The 17,561-nt window shown below is 37.8% G+C and overlaps 1 protein-coding gene across 1 annotated transcript in view; it reads right to left on the bottom strand.

Annotated features, from left to right (window-relative positions):
- LOC106507128 (uncharacterized) overlaps positions 1-17,561 on the bottom strand; it is a 136,868-nt gene that overhangs the window by 65,967 nt on the left and 53,340 nt on the right. Inside the window, exon 6 of the mRNA XM_021073149.2 lies at positions 11,955-12,019. Within this exon, the coding sequence (XP_020928808.2) occupies positions 11,955-12,019 (65 nt within the window). The remainder of the gene's footprint in view (positions 1-11,954; positions 12,020-17,561) is intronic.

Genomic DNA, 17,561 nt, shown 5'->3' with positions numbered 1-17,561 from the left:
AGTATTCAAGAGGATTCAGGTTTCTGGCCTCGTTCAGTGGATTAAAGATCCCGTGTTGTGGCAAGCTGCAGGGTAGGCTACAGATGTGGCTCAGATCTGGCGTTGCTATTGCTTAGGCCAACAGTTTCAGCTCCAATTTGACCCCTAGCCCAGAACTTCCATATGCCACAAGTATGGCCCTAAAAAGACAAAAAAAAAAGAAAAAGAAAGAAAAGAAAAACAAAAACAAATGTCCATGAGTGAATGGATAAATGAAATATATATATATGTATGTGTATATATATATATATATAGTATTCATACAATGGAACATTATTGAGTAATAAAAAGGAATGAAGTGCTAATACATGCTACAAAATGGATGGAAAGAGAACAACATGCTAAGTGAAAGAATCTATAGAGGCAAAAAGTAGATAGGTGTTTGCCTAAGGCTGGCAGAGCGGCCAGGGGCAGTGACTTTTAATGAGTTCTGGGGTTCCTTTTCAGATTATTAAAATGCTCTGGAATTAGATGCTGGTGATGGCTGCATGACCTTGTTAAATATACTAAAAACCACTGAATTGTACACTTTCAAAAGGTGAATTTTATGGTATGTAAAATACATCTTAATAAAATAAAATGTTTTAAAAAATGAACTCAAAATGGATCATAAACTTAAGTGCATAATGTGAAACTAAAAAACTTCTAGTAGAAATACATGAGAAAATCTGCATGACCCTACATTAGGCAAAGAGTTTCTGGACACTAAAAGCACAATCCATAAAAGCATGATCCACAAAAGAAAAAATGATAATTTGAGCTTTATTACAATTTAAAACTCTTGCTTTGCAAAAGACACTATTAAGATAATTCAAAACCAAGCCAAAGACTAGAAGAAAATATTTGCAAGTTATATACTGACAAAGCCATGTATACAGAATGTACAAATAACTAAAAACTCAACAATGAAAAAAACTTAAGCCAAAAAAAAAGAGTGAAATAATGCCATTTGTAGCAACATGGATGGATGGACCTAGAAATTACCGTACTAAGTGAAGACAGAGAAAGACAAACATCATATGAAATCACTTATATGTGGAATCTTAAAAAAAGGACACAAATGAATTTATTTGCAGGACAGAAACAGACTCACAAACTTTGAAAACAAATTTATGGTTACCAAAGGGGACAAACAGGGTGGAGGGATGGATTGAGGGTTTGGTAATGGCATATGTACACTGTGGTATATAGAATGGTTGGCCAGTGAAGACCTGATGTATTAGCACAGGGAACTCTACCCAATATTCTGTGATATACAGAAAAAGAATCTGGGAAAAAAAAAAAAACAAGCAACGCAATACCTAAGATGCCAAAACACACACTTCACCAAAGAAGATATTTGGGTTATTAATAAGTCCATGAAGATGCTTAGTATAATTAGTCATTAAGGATAACCAAATTAAAACCACCATGTGTTATTACTGAAACTAAAAAGACTGACTATGATGCCAAGCGATGATGAGGAATTGAGTAACTGGAAGCCCCAAGTGTTGTTGGTGGAGATGCAAAATGATAGAACCACTCTGAAAATCAATTTGGCATTTTCTTAAAAAATTAAACATACACATACCATATGACCCAGAAAACCTATTCCTAGGTATTTATCCAAGAGAAATGAAATTGTAAGCTTATGATAAATTAATGTTTATAGCGGAGCTTCCGTTGTAGCACAGCAGAAAAGTATCTGACTAGTAACCATGAGGTTTTGGATTCAATCCCTGGCCTTGCTCAGTGGGTTAAGCATCCGGTGTTGCCGTGAGCTGTGGTGTAGTTCGCAGACACGGCTCAGATCTGGCATTACTGTGGCTGTGGTATAGGCCAGCAACTGTAGCTTCAACTGGGCCCCTAGCCTGGGAACCTCCATATGCCGTGGGTGGGGCCCTAAAAAGCAAATAATAATAATAATGTTTATAGGAGCTTTATTCTCAATTGCTCAAAACTGGAAGCAACCTAGACGTCTTTCAGCTAGCAAATAAATATAGTACAACTATACAATAGAATACTACTCTACAATAAAAAGAAATAAACTGTTGATTCATACAATGAGATATACGAATCTTAAATGCATATTGCTATGTGAAAGAAGTCAGACCCAGAAAGCTACATATATTTCTAGGCGTTGGAGCTAGGGAACAGAGATGACAGCACAAAGGAACTTTGAGGGTGACAGACTTCTATCTATATCCAGAGTTTTTGGTGGTGGATATCTGACTCTCTGCATCTGACAAAACCCATAGAACAGTATATACAAGAAAAAACAGTTTACTATATGTAAACTTAAAAAAACAACCAAGATGTGGAGAGAACCCCAAATGGAAAACAAATTGTTAACTGTAACAAATAAAAAATAAATATTGTTTCTCCAGAAAAATTATAATATCACGTGAGGTATGAAATATATATAAAATTAAAATATATGAAAATAATAGCATAAAAATTGAAGGTATGGAGTTCCCCTCGTGGCGCAGTGGTTAACGAATCTGACTAGGAACCATGAGGTTGCGGGTTCGGTCCCTGCCCTTGCTCAGTGGGTTAACGATCCAGCGTTGCCGTGAGCTGTGGTGTAGGTTGCAGACGCGGCTCAGATCCCGCCTTGCTGTGGCTCTGGTGTAGGCCGGCGGCTACAGCTCCGATTAGACCCCTAGCCTGGGAACCTCCATATGCCGTGGGAGTGGCCCAAGAAATAGCAAAAAGACAAAAAAAAAAAAAAAAAAAAATTGAAGGTAGGACATGGAACCAGTATTCTAAAGTCCTTGAATGATATGAAAAGTGCTAAAAGTACTATTTCATAGAAACTTTAATAAATCAAAGATGTATGTTGAATGCTCAAAAGTAACTACTAAAACTAAGAGATTTATAGTTAACAAGGTAATGGAACCAATGGAATAATAAAAATATTTGTATAGTCTAAAAGAAGGCAAGAAGGAGTTCCCGTCATGGCGCAGCAGAAACGAATCCAGCTAGGAACCATGAGGTTGCAGGTTCGACCCCTGGCCTTGCTCAGTGGGTTAGGGATCCGACATTGCCGTGAGCTGTGGTGTAGGTCACAGACGAGGCTCGGATCTGGCGTTGCTGTGGCTCTGGTGTAGGCCAGGGCAACAGCTCTGATTAAACCCCTAGCATGGGAACCTAAGTGTGCTGTGGGTGCAGCCCTAAAAGGACAAAAGACAAAAAAATAAATAAATAAATAAAAGAAGGCAAGGAATGTAGAATATGTGGGATGAATATTGAATACATAAATTGGTAGCTGTGAACCCAAATATATTTGTAGTTACACTGAATGTAAGTGAATAAGATACTCCAATTAAAAGACAAAATGTTTCATATTATATTAAATAAAAACAACTATATATGTCATTTATAAGAGATATCCATTGAAAATAAGGATACAGAAAATTTTTTTAGCCACACCCACAGCATGTAGAACTTCCAGGGCTAGGGCTCAAATCCACACCACAACAGTGACCTGAGCCACTGCAATAGCAGTAACACTACTGGATCCTTAACCCACTGAGCCACAAGAGAATCCAGATATAGAAAATTTTTTAAGTAAAAGAATAGGGGGGAATCCTATGGAAATACTAACCAAAAGAGAGATGATGTCACTTTATTAGAATCAGACAAAAAAACTTTAAGGCAAAAAGCATCACAAGATATTAGTGATTAAAAGTACAATCAACCAAGAGGATTGAGTAATTCTAAATGTATATGCTTGTAATAAGATAGCCTCAAAATATATAAAAGAGAAATCTACAGACCTAGAAGAAGAAATAGACACTTCCCAGTCATAATGATTACATAGCTCCCTTAGTAATCAATAGAATATATCAATGCTACAGATTTTGGGGAGTTCCCCTCGTGGTTCAGTGGAAATGAACCCGGACTAGTATCCATGAGGATGCAGGTTCCATCCCTGGCCTTGCTCAGTGGGATGAGGATTCGGCGTTGCCGTGAGTGGCTCAGATCCTGTGTTGCTGTGGCTGTGGTGTAACCTACAGCTCTGATTCAACCCCTAGCCTGGGAATTTCCATATGCCACAGGTGTGGCCCTAAAAAGACAAAGAAAAAAATGATACTGATTTTTTAAATAAAGAAAATTGTATTAATTCTTCTAAGTAACACATTTAAAATTCATATTGATGATGAAGACAGTTCAGTTTTTTTTATTTTTATTTATTTTTCCCTCATTTTTGGCAGCCCCACAGTATGTGGAGCTCCCAGGCCAGGGATCAGATTTGAGCTGGTGGACCTAAACAGCAGCTGCAGCAAGACAGGATCCTTAACCCACTGTGCCAGGCCAGGAATCGAACCCACATCCCAGTGCTCCCAAGATGCTGCTGGTCCCACTGCACCTCAGTGGGAGCTCCAAGCCTAGTTTTTTTTATTTAAATTCTCTGGTTTTTTTTATGTAATTATATTATTAATTATATTATATTCTTTGTTTTTTATCCTGTAATAATCCTGTGTACCTTTTACCCAGTTTCTCTTAATAGTAACATCTTGCAAAACTGTGCCGCACACAGTACCATAACCAGGATATTCACATAGATACAGTCAAGGAACAGAAATTTTCCATCCCTTGTTATCTTTTCAAAGCTTCCCTTATGCTCCTACCCCTACCTTAGGCCCTGGTAATTACTAATCCATTATCCATTCTACAATTTTCTCATTTAAAGAATAGTATATAGATGGGATCACTGAGTATGTAAGTTTGCCCAGAGTTGGCTTTCTTTCACTTAGCACAATTCTCTGGAGATTCATCCAGATTGTGTGTATCAGTAGCTTGCTCTTTTTAACTATCAAGTAGTATTCCATGGTATGGATGTATCACAGTTTAAGTTTCACTCATTGAAGGACATCTGTTTTTTTTTCCCCTGTGTTGCCTATTATACCTGAAGTGCTATGAAACATTCCTGTAAAGGTTTCTGTGTGAACATAAGTTTTCATTGCTCATTAGTCCCATACTGTTTTCCAATCTATAAGCCATTTCTTTTTCTTGCACTGGCCTAGAACTTCCAGCTCTCTGTTGAACAAGAGTGGTTAGAAGCAAAGATTTTTACCTTGTCAGTATAAGAGGGAATGATTAGGTCTTTTACCACTAACTATAATGTTAGTCATTGTATTTTTTGTAGACACTGTTTATCAAGTTGAGGAAGTTCTCCTCTAGTCCAGTTTTTATGAGAGTTTCAACACCACATATGGGTGTTAAATTTTGTCAAAGCTTTTTTTTTTTTTTTTTTTTTTTTTTTGTCTTTTCTATGGAGGTTCCCAGGCTAGGGGGCCAATCAGAGCTGTAGCTGCCAGCTTAGGCCACAGCCACAGCAATGCGGGATCCGAGCCGTGTCTGCAACCTACACCACAGCTCATGGAGATGTCGGATCCTTAACCCACTGAGCGAGGCCAGGGATCAAACCCACAACCTCATGGTTCCTAGTAGGATTCATTAACCACTGAGCCACAACGGGAACTCCTGTCAAAGCTTTTTATGCATCAATTGAATCGTGATTTTTTTTTTCTTTAGCCTGTTAACATGGGAGACTACATTGATAAAATTTTGAATATTGATGGAGTTTTGAATCCCTGCAATAAACCCCACTTAGTCATAGTGTATAATTCTTTTGATATATTGTTGAATTCTATTTGCTAATTTTTAAAAGGATTTTTAATCTATATTCCTGATAGCTATTGATCTGTAGTTTTCTCTTTTTTGTATAAATATAGTGGAGTTTGGATAACAAGGTAATATTAGCCTCATGAAATGAATTGGGAAGCGTGCCCTCTTATTTTCTACAAAAGACTTATAGAATTGGTATTTATTCTTCTTTACATTTTGTAAAATTGACCAGTAAAACCATCTGGGCCTGGAGATTTCTTATTTGGGGGGTTTTTAAATTATCAATTCTATATCTTTAATATAGGATGTTTTCTATTCAAAATATCTATTTCATATTGGGAGAATTGTGGAGTTGGTCTTGAAATTGTTCTATTTCATCTAAGTCACACCTGCTTTTTTTAAATTAATATTTGCATGGTATATAATTTTTGAACCTTTTACTATCAATCTGGCTATATCATTATATCTGAACAGAATTTTTTTAGACAGTGTACAGTTAGGTCATGTTTTTAATCTGTTCTTCTATCCCTGTCATTTAATTATTGTATTTAGATAATCCATATTTAATATAATTATTAACATGCTAGGGGTTAATTTTTTTTCTATTCCCCTTTCATTTCTCTTTTCCCTTCCATGCCTCATCAAATGGATTACTTAACTTTTTTAAAATTTCATTTTGATTTATCTATAGTGGTTTCTTTTTGTTTGTTTTGTTGGTTGGGTTTTTTTTAGGGCCACACCTGCTGCATATGGAGGTCCCAAGCTAGAGATTGAATCAGAGCTACCGCTGCTGGCCTACACCACAGCCAAGAAACCTCTGTGACCTACACCACAGCTCATGGCAATGCCAGATCCTTCACCCACTGAGCAAGGCTAGGGTTCGAACCGGCAACCCCATGGACACCAGTCACATTCGTTTCTGCTGAGCCATGATGGGAACTCCTATCTATAGTGTTTCTGAGTGTGTCTCTTTGTATAGCTTTTTTTTGTGATTGCTGTCGTTATTACTTTGTACATACATAACTTGTCATGGTCTATTTATGTCATTTTACCAGTTCAAATGAACAAGAAATCTTATCTCCCTGTATGATCCTTTACTCACTCCCATTTGTTTTTTCAGGTTTTTCTTTCTTTTTTTTTTTTTTTTTTTTTTTTTGGCTTTTTGCCTTTTTGCCTTTTCTGGGGCCACTCCCATGGCGTATGGAGGTTCCCAGGCTAGGGGTCTAATTGGAGCTACAGCTGCTGGCCTGCGCCACAGCCACAGCAACTCAGGATCCAAGCCACGTCTGTGACCTACACCACAGCTCACGGCAACGCCAGATCCTTAACCCACTGAGCAAGGCCAGAGATTGAACCCACAACTTCATGGTTCCTAGTTGGATTCGTTAACTGCTGAGCCACAGCAGGAACTCCTACTCACTCCCATTTAAAATATAGTCGTTTTAAACATTTCCTCCACCTACATTTAGAACTGCTAAGATACTATAAAATTTGTTTGAATCATCAAACATTTTAGAAAATTGAAGAACATAAGCTCTATTACATTTAACCATATTTTTCTTACTGTGTTATTTCTTCCTAACATTCTAAAGTTCCTCACTTTTGCATTTCTTCTCTGTTTAAAGAAATTCATTTTGCCTTTCTTTTAGGATAGTTCTGCTGGCAACAAATTACTTTACTTTTCCTTAATCAGAGAATGTCTTTATTTCTTTTCCATTCCTGAAGGATTTTTTTTTTTTTTTACTTTTTTTTAGGGCTGCACTTGTGACACATAGATGTTCCCAGGCTAGGGGTCTAATTGGAGCTACAGCTGCTAGCCTACACCACAGCCACAGCAACACAGGATCTGAGCCACATCTGCAGCCTACACCACAGCTCATGGCAATGCCTGATCCCCAACCCACAGATTGAGGCCAGGGAATTAAACACACATCCTCATGGATACTAGTAGGATTTGTTTCTGCTGCATCACAATAGGAACTCCCTGAAAGATATTTTTGTTGAGTATAGGACTCTGAATTGACAGGGGTTTTTTACTTGCAGCACTTAAATATATTGTGCCATTCCCTTCTGGCCTCCGTAGTCTCTGATGAGAAACACACACTAATTCAAATTGTTTTCCCCCTAGATAAAGTGTCATTTTTATCTGATTTCAAGAATTTTTCTTTACTTTTAGTTTTCAGTAGTTTAATTATAATACATTTTAGTATAGCTGAGTTTATCCTGTATTGATCAGGTTCATCCAACTTTTTTTTTCTGCAAAAATGGATCCTTAATCTGCTGCATCACATGGAAGGAGCTTCCTCAACCAGCTTCTTGAATTATAGGTTTATGTCTCTTGAAAAGTTTGGAAAGGTTACCACCACTACTCCTTTTCTAACTTTTTCAGCCTCACCCTCTTTTTCCTCTCCTCCCTGACTCTGATTTCCAAATGTTAGATTTTTTAGTACAGTCCTGATGCTCTGTTCTTTCTTTCCTTTCTTTTTCTTTATTTCTTCCCCCCTGCCCACAATCTCTCACATTCAGGTTGGGTAATTTCTATAGTTTTAGATTCTGATTCACTGATTCTTTGCTCTGTCTTTCATTCCAGTGTTGATCCCACTCCCTGAGCTTTTAATTTTGGTAATTGTATTCTTTAATTCTAATATCTCCATTTATAGTTCCCTTTTTTTTTTTTTTTTGTCTTTTTGCCTTTTCTAGAGCCACTCCCGCAGCATATGGAGGTTCCCAGGCTAGGGGTTGAATCAGAACTGTAGATACTGGCTTACACCAGAGCCATAGCAATGCGGGATCCAAGCCGCATCTGCAACCTACACTACAGCTCATGGCAATGCTGGATCCTTAACCCACTGAGCAAGGCCAGGGATCGAACCCGCAACCTCATGGTTCCTAGTCAGATTTGTTAACCACTGCACCACGACGGGAACTCCGTATAGTTCCCTTTTCTTTGTTGAGGCTTTCTATTTTTTGTTTCAAATATGTTTGTGATTACTTGTTGAAGCATTTTTTATCATGATTACTTTAAAATTTTTAAGATACTTTTAGCATCTCTGTCTCTCTTCCACTCTGAGTACAATGAGAATTTGAGCAAGATGCTTCACATATGGAGATTCCTTCCGGACATTTGTGATTTTTTTCTAGCTATCATATGCACACCCAACATAAATTTTTTGCTACATGTCTTTATCGGTCTTTCTAAAGCATTCAATTTAGTTAATATAGAAAAATTAACTCATCTTTATAGTTGGATTTTATTTGTTTATGTTATATTTAAATAAATAAGGTAATCAAAATTCAAGTAAAATGGACATAAACAGGCTTAGGAACACATAAAACTAACTTGTAGTAAGCAGACAACATAACTGGTGGACAAGTTGGAAAGCAGCATATGAGTTATAAGCATTTATTATATTGAGGGCATCAGTCCATATGTTTCACAGAGAAAATAAAGAAATATTTAAATGTAGGTCAATTTAAGGAGTTTATATATACTTGAAGATCATGATAATTTCACTAATAACCAAATTTATTAAATGTGATTCTCATTGGGCTTGTTTTAATAAATAAGGATACAACCTTAGTAATAGGCAGGATGAATTTGAAAACAAACACTGTAGTTAAGCTTTAGACAAAGTAAATTATTTTATGTAGTTTAAAAATATTCTCTGCAGGAGTTCCCGTTGTGGTGCAGTGGTTAATGAATCCGACTAGGAACCATGAGGTTGTGGGTTCGATCCCTGGCCTTGCTCAGTGGGTTAAGGATCTGGCGTTGCCGTGAGCTATGGTGTAGGTCTCAGACTCGGCTTGGATCCTGTGTTGCTATGGCCGTGGTGTAGGCTGGTGGCTACAGCTCTGATTAGACCCCTAGCCTGGGAACCTCCATATGCCACTGGTGCAGTCCTAGAAAAGGCAAAAAGACAAAATAAAATAAAATAAATATTCTCTGCAATATTGTTTATATTGTTCCATTCATTTGGTAAACAAAATGCTTTCTTTCCAGAGACCAAAAATGACAATCCAATCTATCCTGATTTTAGCCATTTTAATTCTCTGTGGTGAGATGACTCCTGACCTTTAGTAGATAAGAAGTTCTATGGGAATAAAGACTAGGTCTGCCTCACTCATCACAACATTCCCAGTAACTAGCATACTGTCCACCACAAGATGGATGATCAAATACTGCTTGAATGCACACATGAATAAATGAAAGAATGAGTGATTGCAGAAAACAACTGAAACCCATACTCAACACTAGAGTGTCTACTCACTCCAGACAGAGGTGGGGATGATACAAAGAAGAGTCAGGAGAAGAGCTGAGGCAAGGTAGGGGTAAGGCAAGAGAAGCTCAGTATTGTCAGGCCCAGTTTACCTGCCTTATTTTGGCTTTGCATGGCATAGTGTGGACCCAAAAGCCTGAATATTCACTCCCTAATACTTCTTACCCATACCCTCACACAACTTATCCACATCACAGAAGTTTCCCAGAACCACTTTCCAGCTATCTCTGTGGTAACTTATACCTCAGCTGAAATAACAAGGAATATATTTATGTCACATACTTGGCCCTGGCTTCACACAGTTCATTTTCTTTTGCTCAAATTTCTTCCTTAACCTTCCCACCTCCTTCATGGCAGAGCCAGGATACCACTTATGAAATGGTTTGAAGCAGACACACTCCATAAGCCTGTTTGAACCAACTAGATTCTCTTTATCAGAAACTGAACTGGAAATACAGAGGGAAAAGATGTTCAGTAAGAAACAGAAGCAGAAGCTCAAAAAAAAATCAGAGTTTTCTTGTGGTGCAGCAGATTAAGGATCTGGCGTTGTCACTGAAGTGGCTTCAACGGAAAAATACACACACATACACTTACACACACACACACACACACACACACACACACACACACACACACGACAGGGCTTCTGACTTTTGGCATAATGGAGTTAGGAGGTCCACAAACATCTCCCCCAAAAAATAATTATCAAAGTGGACAAAAATAGTAAAAACAAACAAACCAAACCAAGCCAAAAAAGCAAACAAACACAAACATTTCACACTCTGAAATTCTACCAAAGGTATTCAACAACAAAGAAATATTTGTTTATTAAAACTACCAAGCTTTGGGTAAGAAGAACATGAGTCTATGGCTGCTCACATCCCAATCCCCTTCCCTCAATTCAGTGCCAAGACAACCAGCAGTACCATGACTGATGCTGTGAAGGGCACACTTGATCTGGAGCATTGTCAGTTGAAGAGATAAACTCAGTGGCAAGTAAACATGGAGGACCATCATCTCCATTAATCTGAGGTTTTAGATTAGGTTTTAAAATGAAGTGTGTGAAGCCAGGGCCATTAATCTGAGGCTTGATTCAAATAAGCAAAGGACTGGTACAGTAGCTAGGAATGTATCATACATTTCAGAAAGTAAGACAGCTATAAAGGGCTTGATAATTTTCCCACATATCCTGGGTTGGCCAGAGGCTGTGAGCACATGCAGCCAAAACTAGAGAGTGCCAGTGATCCCCACATATCCTTGGCCAACAGAGCCTGTGAAAACAAGCAGAGGTGATATTAAGAGTACCAACATATCTGTAGTGGGTAACCCTAGAAGGAAAGCAGAATGTGAAAGGGGTATAAAAATATTAAAAGATATAATAGCTAAAATCTTCCTAAATGTAATAAAAATATTAATCTACATATCCCAGAAGCCCAGTAAGTCCTAAGTAGGATCAATACAAAGAGGTCCACAGCCGGATCCAGATAGTCGAAACTGTTGAAAGCCTAAGAAGAAATCTTGAAAGTAGCAAGGGAAAAACAACTCATCATGTAGAAGAGAACAACAATACAATTAAGAGCTTATTTCTCATAAGAAATAATGAAGGTTAGTAAGCAATGGATTGACATATTCAAAATAGAGAAGAAAAGAAAATGTTCTTGGGAGTTCTTGTCGTGGCACGTGGTTAACGAATCCAACTAGGAACCATGAGGTTGCGGGTTCGGTCCCTGCCCTTGCTCAGTGGGTTAATGACCCAGCGTTGCTGTGAGCTGTGGTGTAGGTTGCAGACACGGCTCGGATCCTCTGTTGCTGTGGCTGTGGTGTAGGCCAGTGGCTACAGCTCCAATTAGACCCCTAGTCTGGGAACCTCCATATGCCACGGGAGCGGCCCAAGAAATAGCAAAAAAAAAAGAAAACATTCAATCAAGAATTCCATATCCAGCTAAAATAATCCTTTAAAGTAAAAGTAAAATAAAAACATCCCCAGATAAACAAACTTAGAATATTTGTTGCTACTATGCCTACCTTTCAGAAATACTAAGTGAAGTCCTTTGAGCCAAAAGAAGGTGACCCCAACTGATAATTCGAACCTACAAAAAGAAATGAAGAGTGCCAAAAATGATAAATGTATGAGTAAATAAAAGACTCTGTGTGTGTATGTGTGTGTATTTCTCATCTCTTTTTAACTACTTTAACAAAACATAAGATTGCAAAAAATAATTAAAACTCACTACTGTGGAATATATAACACACATAGATGTAATATATATATTACATAGATGCTATATATATATATATAGCCATAATAGCACAAGGAGAGGAGAATGAAAGGAGATACTTAGAACAAAATTCCTATATTTTATCAGAATTAAGGTAGTAATATTCTGAAATAGGCTGTAATAAGTTAAAAGGCATACTGTCATCTGGAGAGCAACCACTGAGAAAATAACCTGAAGTAATACAGTAAGAAAACAAGAGAAAAATTAAAATATTTATTTCAACTTAAAAAAATAATTATCTAACATAAAATAGGGCAGTAAAGAGGAATGGTAAAACAAAAAAGACCTGAAACAAATGGAAAACTAATAGAAAAATGAAAAATGACAAGTCCAACCTGTTCATTAATTACATTAAAAGGGAATAAACATTCAAAAGTCAGAGATTTTCTTTTGACAAAAGCCAAATTGGATAAAAAACCAGACCAAACCAAGTACAGTCAACAAAGCCATAGATTCAAAGACATAAGTAGGTTGAAATAAAAATATGGGAAAAGATATTTCAGGAAAATAGTATTCATAAAAGAACTGGAGTGGTTATATATTAATATTATACAAAATAGACTTTAAGACAAGAAATATCACTAAAGTGGGGAAATTTTATAATGCTAATAGTTAGTATACTGAGAAGTAAAAATTATAAATGTATATCCACCCAACAAGAAAGCTCCAAAATACAAAAAGCAAAAACTGATGGAACTGAAAAGAAAAACAGGCAATTCAACAATAATTGGAGATTTCAACATCCCACTCTTAATAATTGATAGAACAAGAAGATAGAAAGTCAGAAAGAACATATCGGGCTTGACCTAACTGACATTTTATACAACAATCCACCCAAGGACTGCAGAATAAACAGCCTTTTCAGGACTTCCCGTTGTGGTGCAGTGGTTAACGAATCAGACTAGGAACCATGAGGTTGCGGGTTTGGTCTCTGGCCTCACCCAGTGGGTTAACGATCTGTTATTGCCGTGAGCTGTGATGTAGGTTGCTGACGCAGCTCGGATCCCGCATTGCTGTGGCTCTGGTGTAGGCCAGTGGCTACAGCTCCGATTAGACCCCTAGTCTGGGAATCTCCATATGCTGCAGAAATAGCCCTAGAAATGGCAAAAAGACAAAAAAAAAAAAAAAAAAAAAAAACAGTCTTTTTATAAGCATACGCTGGGCCACAAAACAGTTCTCTATAACTTTTAAAAGCTTGAAACCATATAAAGTATGTTCCATGACCACAATAAGACTAAATTAGAGATCTGTAAAAGAAAGAAATATGGAAAAATGCTCCCCCCACCAAAAGAAAGCAACATCCTGATGGCAAAAATCAATGAAAGAGAAGATAGAGAAAAAAAGTCAATGGAGACAGAAATTGGTTCTTCAAAAAAGTAAATTCGCAAACCCTTAGCTAGATTACCTGGAAGGTGAGAAAGAAAATACAAATTACTCAAATCTAGAAAAAAGAAGGTATATCATTGCTGACACTATGAAAATTAAAAGTATTGTAAGAGAAAACATGAACAACTCTATGCCATCAAGTAGACAACTAAGATAAAAGGGAAAAATTCCTAGAGGTATACAAATTATCAAAACTGACTCAAAAAGAATTGAAAACCTAAATAAAGTTATGATGAAAGATGAAACTGAAAAAGTAATTTAAACTCTTTACACAAAGAAAAGCCTACACTCAGATGAATTTACTGGTAAAGCAAATATTAAATATTTAAAGAAAAAATAGTACTAATCTTTTTTACAAATTCAGGAAACAGTGGAAAATGGAATACTTCCCAACTCATTCTATGAGGCTAGATTTACCCAGAAAGCAAAGCTAAACAAAGATATCAGAAAGAAAGAAAGAAAGAAAGAAAGAAAGAAAGAAAGAAAGAAAGAAAGAAAGAAGGAAGGAAGGAAGGAAGGAAGGAAGGAAGGAAGGAAGGAAGGAAGGAAGGAAGGAAGGAAGGAAGGAAGAAAGAAAGAAAGAAAGAAAGAAAGAAAGAAAGAAAGAAAGAAAGAAAGAAAGAAAGAAAGAAAGAAAAGAAAGAAAGAAAGAAAGAAATCAGAAAGAAAGAAAGAAAGATATCAGAAAGAAAGAAAGATATCAGAAAGAAAGAAAGATATCAGAAAGAAAGAAAGATATCAGAAAGAAAGAAAGATATCAGAAAGAAAGGAAGAAAGAAAGAAAGAAAGAAAGAAAGAAAGAAAGAAAGAAAGAAAGAAAGAAAGAAAGAAAGAAAGAAAGAAAGAAAGAAAGAAGGAAAGAAAGAAAGAAAAGAAAGAGAAAGAGAGAGAGAAAGAAAACTGGGAGTTCCCTTCATGGCTCAGCGGTTAATGAAACCAACTAGGATCCATAAGGATGCGAGTTTGATCCCTGGCCTCATTCAGTGGATTAAGGATCCGGCACTGCCATGAGCTGTGGTGTAGGTCACAGACGCAGCTCAGATCTTGAGTTGCTGTGGCTGTGGTGTAGGCTGGCAGCTGCAGCTCCAATTCAACCCCTAGCCTGGGAACTATATGCCACAGATATGGCCCTAAAAAGAAAAAGAAAAAGAAAAAGAAAAGTTAAACATTGAGTTAGCATAGACCTAGCAATCCTGCTTACTTCTAGATATATATCCAAGAAAACTGAAAACATATGTGCACACAAAACCTTGTACATAAATGTTCGTTGCAGCATTATTCATAGCTGCCAAAGTGGAAATAACCCGAATACCCATCAGTGAGAAATGTTACAATAAAACGTTGTAAATCCATATAGTGAAATATTGTTTGGCCATAAAAAGGAATGAAGTTCTCATGCATGCTACAACATGGATGAATCTTCAAAAACATTATCCTGAGTAAGAGAAGCCAGACACAAAAGGTCTCATATTGTACAATTCCATTAATATTGAATGTCTATAATAGTCAAATCCATAGAGACAAAATGTAGATGAGTGGTTTCTGGGGACCAGGGGGAGGAAGGCATGGGGAATGACTGCTAATGGGTATGGGGTTTCTTTTTCGGGTGGTAAAACGTTCTAGAATTAGGTAGTGGCATTATTTACACAACTTTATTAATACATTTAAAAACCATTGAATTTTACCTTTGTAAAGGATGGACTTTACGGAGTTTGAGTCATGTCTCAAACAAGTTGTTACAGGAGTTCCCATTGTGGCGTAGCAGAAACAAATCTGACTAGGAACCATGAGGTTGAGGGTTCGATCCCTGGCCTTGCTCAGGGGGTTAAGGATCTGGCGTTGCCATCATCTGTGGTGTAGGTTGGAGACACAGCTCGGATCCCACATTGCTGTGGCTGTGGCCTAAGCTGGCAGCTACAGCTCTGATTAGACCCCTAGCCTGGAAACCTCTATATGCCATGGGTGTGGCCCTGAAAAGACACACACACACACACACACACACACACACACACACACAAAACCCAAAAAGTAAAAACAAAGAGTCATTATATATATATATATATATATATGTGTGTGTGTATATATATATATATATTTTTTTTTTTTTTGTCTTTTTGCTATTTCTTGGGCCGCTCCCGCGGCATATGGAGGTTCCCAGACTAGGAGTCCAATCGGAGCTGTAGCCATTGGCCTATGCCAGAGCCACAGCAACAATGGATCCGAGCTGCGTCTGCAACCTACACCACAGCTCACGGCAACGCCGGATCATTAACCCACTGAGCAAGGGCAGGGACCGAACCCACAACCTCGTGGTTCCTAGTCGGATTCGCTAACTACTGCACCACGACGGGAACTCCCATTATATATTTTTTAAATGGATTATGGACCTAAATCTAACATCTGCTTGCTCAAGAGTGGGGCTGGAACCAAGTATTGACTAAAAATGACACAAGCGAATTTGGGGTGGGAGAGATGACAGAAATGTTCTAAAACTGGATTGTTGTATGGATGGCCATACAACACTATTAGAAGTTTACTAAAAAACATTGGATTGTTCACTAACAAGGGATGATTTTATGGTATCTAAATTTTATCTCAATAAAGCTGCTCAACCAAACACACACACACACACACACACACACACACACACACACACACACAAACCCTGAACCCACGGAGAACAGAAATCTCATGGTAAAGAGTGGGCAAAATCTGGGGTGAGAATTTCACCTAAAAATTAAAGAAAGGGAACCAGAGGGGTACTGGAGTACAGACTTTTTTTTTTTTTTTTTTTTTTTTTGGCTGCACCTGCAGCATGTAGAAATTCCTGGGACAGGGATAGAACCCGCACCACAGCAGTGACCCCAGCCACTACAGTGACAACACTGGATCCTTAACCTATTCTATTACTTGATTTCACTGTTGGTTACAGTTTATGAAAATTCATTGAGCTGTATGATACGTGTACTTTTCTGTATGTATATTATACCACAATAAAAAAGTTTTTTAAAAATGGCATTAGAGGCTGATAGGGGCCATGAATGAGCCAATTACGAGTTACAAAAGCTGAGAGGATCACCTGTACAGCTCTTCCTGGGGTTCCATAAGATTTCTGTGTCTTTATTGCCATCATCTTACAATAACCCCCCACTACTAGAGCTAGCCTAAGTGAGTTTCTGTTTCTCACTATGAAGAAACCTCACTAACGTACCCACGCATAGCTACCAAAATGTTAGCTCTAAGAGGGCAGGGAATTTTGTACATCACTAAATCTCCAGTGTCTAGAACAATACCTGGTATGAAGTAGGTTTTCAATACATATTTCTTGAATAAGCCAGCAAGTGAATAACAAAAAAAAAAAATAGTTGTAAAGGAAGGGATGTATAGAAGGAGAGATCTGCAAATAAAGACATTTTTCAATACAGCCTGGACAAACTTTTCACAGGGATATGGACAAAATGCTGGGGGCGGGGAGCAGAGGATGAAATAATGCCTCCTGGGGAATATCAGGAAAGTATGGCAGAGGAGGACACCTGGGAGCTGCATCTTGAAGGATGAGTAGAAGTCGGCCAGAGAAAGACAAGGAGGAAGTAGGACAGACAGAGATAAACAGAGACAAAAGCACATTGTTCTGAAAGCGCCTGGAATTCTTGAGGACTGGAGAAGGTTCATAACTAGAAGTGCAGGGTTCATAGTTGAGGACAGGTGCAAGAAGAGGCCAGAGAGGTGAGCTAGCACCAGATAGAAAAGGGTCATATATTCCCAACCAAGACTTCTGAAGTGACTCCTGTGGGAACCATAGCCAAGAGAGAATTTTAAGCAGGGATCAAATTTGCTTTTTTAGGGAACTCATTGTGGCTGGTGCAAGAAGTTTCTCTGTGTTGATGAGCCATCTACTATGTTGGTATCAACACCTTGTGTTTGTGTCTCTCCCTCTTTGTTCTCTTCCTTCTGTCTCTCTCCATGC

This window comes from Sus scrofa, chromosome 14, assembly GCF_054392235.1.
Source record: "Sus scrofa isolate SSC_HxYL_T2T_F1_AM1 chromosome 14, Sscrofa_HxYL_maternal_Yorkshire_Landrace_v2.0, whole genome shotgun sequence".
Classification (NCBI taxonomy): Eukaryota; Metazoa; Chordata; class Mammalia; order Artiodactyla; family Suidae; genus Sus; species Sus scrofa.
Note: the sequence above shows the minus strand (reverse complement) of the source record. Positions and strands in the feature narration are given on the sequence as shown.